This window comes from Canis lupus, chromosome 21 (assembly GCF_003254725.2).
Source record: "Canis lupus dingo isolate Sandy chromosome 21, ASM325472v2, whole genome shotgun sequence".
NCBI classification, from domain to species: domain Eukaryota; kingdom Metazoa; phylum Chordata; class Mammalia; order Carnivora; family Canidae; genus Canis; species Canis lupus.
Window position 1 is genome coordinate 28,479,382 of NC_064263.1, and position 2,575 is coordinate 28,481,956.

The 2,575-nt window shown below is 40.5% G+C and overlaps 1 protein-coding gene across 1 annotated transcript; it reads right to left on the reverse strand.

The window, feature by feature from the left end:
- Nucleotides 1-1,176: 1,176 nt before the first annotated feature.
- Nucleotides 1,177-2,007, reverse strand: LOC112667352 (olfactory receptor 51V1). Its single transcript, XM_025458934.3, has one exon. It carries the CDS (start codon nt 1,948-1,950, stop codon nt 1,177-1,179), a length of 774 nt encoding a protein of 257 aa, XP_025314719.3. The 5' UTR covers nt 1,951-2,007.
- Between the last annotated feature and the right edge of the window lie 568 nt (nt 2,008-2,575).

Sequence of the window (2,575 nt, forward strand, 5' to 3'; positions counted from 1 at the left end):
GTTCATAAAGCTCAATCATAAGCGTAAAATTTCATCTATTCAGAATACTCCCCTCTTAACATTTAAAATCAAAGAGTTTACTGCAAGATCTATTTCTGGCCCAATGACAAAAGAGTTTACATGTAAAATATAACAAGTGAGGATTCCAATTTTAAGTAGACGTGGTGAAAATTGAATCCAAAATCAAATTCCATTAGAGGTTGTCTTTATAATCTATATTGCCCTGTCCAATACAGTAGCCACTGCATTGGCGGAGGCAATGTCCTTTTAACAATTAAATATAAATTAACCATAATTAACATGAATTGTAGAGGCATGAGCCCCGTTATACTCTTTACATTTCAAATGTTCAATAGCCATACATAGCTCTTCTATATTGGTCCCTATTACCCTATATTAGAGAATATATCCATCATGTTAGTAAAACCCTACTGGAGGATTCTGGTCCATATATGCCTATCATAAGATCTCCGAGAGATGGGCACTTTCCCCATTTTTTAAAAAATATTTATTTATTTATTTATTTATTTATTTATTTATTTATTTATTTTATTTATTTATAAGAGAGAGAGAGAGACAGAGAGAGACAGAGACAGGCAGAGAGACAGGCAGAGGGAGAAGCAGGCTCCATACCAGGAGCCAGACGCAGGTTGATCCCGGGACCCTAAGATCGCATCCTGGGCCAAAGGCAGGCGCCAAATTGCTGAGCCACCCATGAATCCCCACTTTCCCCAATTTGAATATTAGTTAACATAATCTGAGAATTAAAGAATGTGCAGTCATCCACCCTTGTAACTAAAACTGAGGATTTGAATCTAGACCTGTTTTGATGCAAGGAAAGTGCTTGATTTCCATTTTGGGCACATGAACTAGTTTTATCATCTCTTGGATATACTTGTGGCAGGAACATATAATATCTCATTTTACATAAATCCATAGTTGGTAGAAAATTTCTGGAATGTTTCAAAGGGAGTCTCCCAACTCCAGCCCAAAGAATGATTTAGTACCAAACATAAGTTAAAATAGCATTTGTTCATAGGTGATTCTCTCGATTTATGTTTAAATGTGTTTAAAATCAAGAATCCTAGACTCTGGACTACTTAACTAAAACAAAATTCCTTTTTGGTATTACATACTGTGTGTTAATTAAGGCTGCTGTTTTATTTTTCAAAAGCCCTAGGCATCTTGACACATATCCAGAGAAAAGAGTCTGAGCATTCTGCTCCGAATCTGCTGGGTCTTGACACTGTAGATGATGGGGTTCATCAAAGGTGGGAAAAGGATGTAGATGTTGCCCATAAGTACATGGATCACAGGTGAGAGATGCTTGCCAAAACGGTGCACCATTGTTAAGCTAATGATAGGGATATAGAACACGAGAACAGCACACAGGTGGGAGATGCAGGTCTGAAATAATTTATGCTGTTCCTCCTGAGAGGCAATTGCCAGGACTGCCCTAAGAATCAGCACATAGGAGTAAAGGATGAGAACAGCATCCAACAACAGCGTGAGAATGACCAACATCAGGGCATAGTAGCTATTAAACCTGATGTCTGAGCAAGCTAGACGCAGAAGGTCCTGGTGTAGGCAGAACGAGTGAGAGAGGCTATGGGAATGACAGTAATGGAAAAATTTCAGATTGATGATGGGGGGTGTAATAAAGAAGAAACTCCTACCCACTATGATGAGCCCGATTTTGAAAATCCTGGAATTAGTCAGAATGGAGGAATACCGCAGTGGATTGCAAATGGCGACATACCTATCAAAGGCCATAGTAAGGAGGACAGAGGACTCCATGAAGGAAAGACCATGGATGAAGTAGGACTGGGCAATGCACGAATCCAGGCTGATTTCTCGAATGAACCCCCACAGGATGCCCAGCACCGTGTGCACCGTGGACAGCCCCATGCACAGGTCAGTGAGGGCCAGCATGGCCAGGAAGTAGAACATGGGCTGGTGCAGGCTCGGCTCAGTCCGGATCACATGCAGCACCAGGCAGTTCCCAGACAGTACACTAGCACACTGAGCAGCTCCTCAGGCTACCCTTCTTTCATAATGCACCCTCTGTCCCTGTCAGACCGCGTCTAGAGTCCCCTGTGCTGTTCTTTCTTGCCTTGATCCCCCTCCATGTGAAATAATCTAGCCCAATATTTTTCTTTCTGTCCTTCCTTGAATGATTGGAGTATTTACCCTTTGAAGAAAAATGTATTCCCCTTGAGCACTCCTTTTCCTTCTCAAAAGCACAATTTCTCTTCTTTCATCAGATATTTCTTCACATGTTCTATCTGCCTAAGGTGTTCTTTTCACAGAGATGGTCTTTCCGTCTTCTCCCCAACCTCTTCCTCTCCTTTGTAAAATAATCCTGTATTTTTCCTCTGCAACTCAACTATCACTTTTCAAGGATCCGTTACCTGAGACAGATTTTCCTCACTTATCTATATCGTTGGTAAATACATTTATCTTTATATAATTTATTCAATTTACAATGTCATATTCATAAGCCTACATAACTGACTAAGGTCTCTGTTACATACTGCATTGTAATGTCTCTGAGAGGGAGGAGAGTGTTAATTTT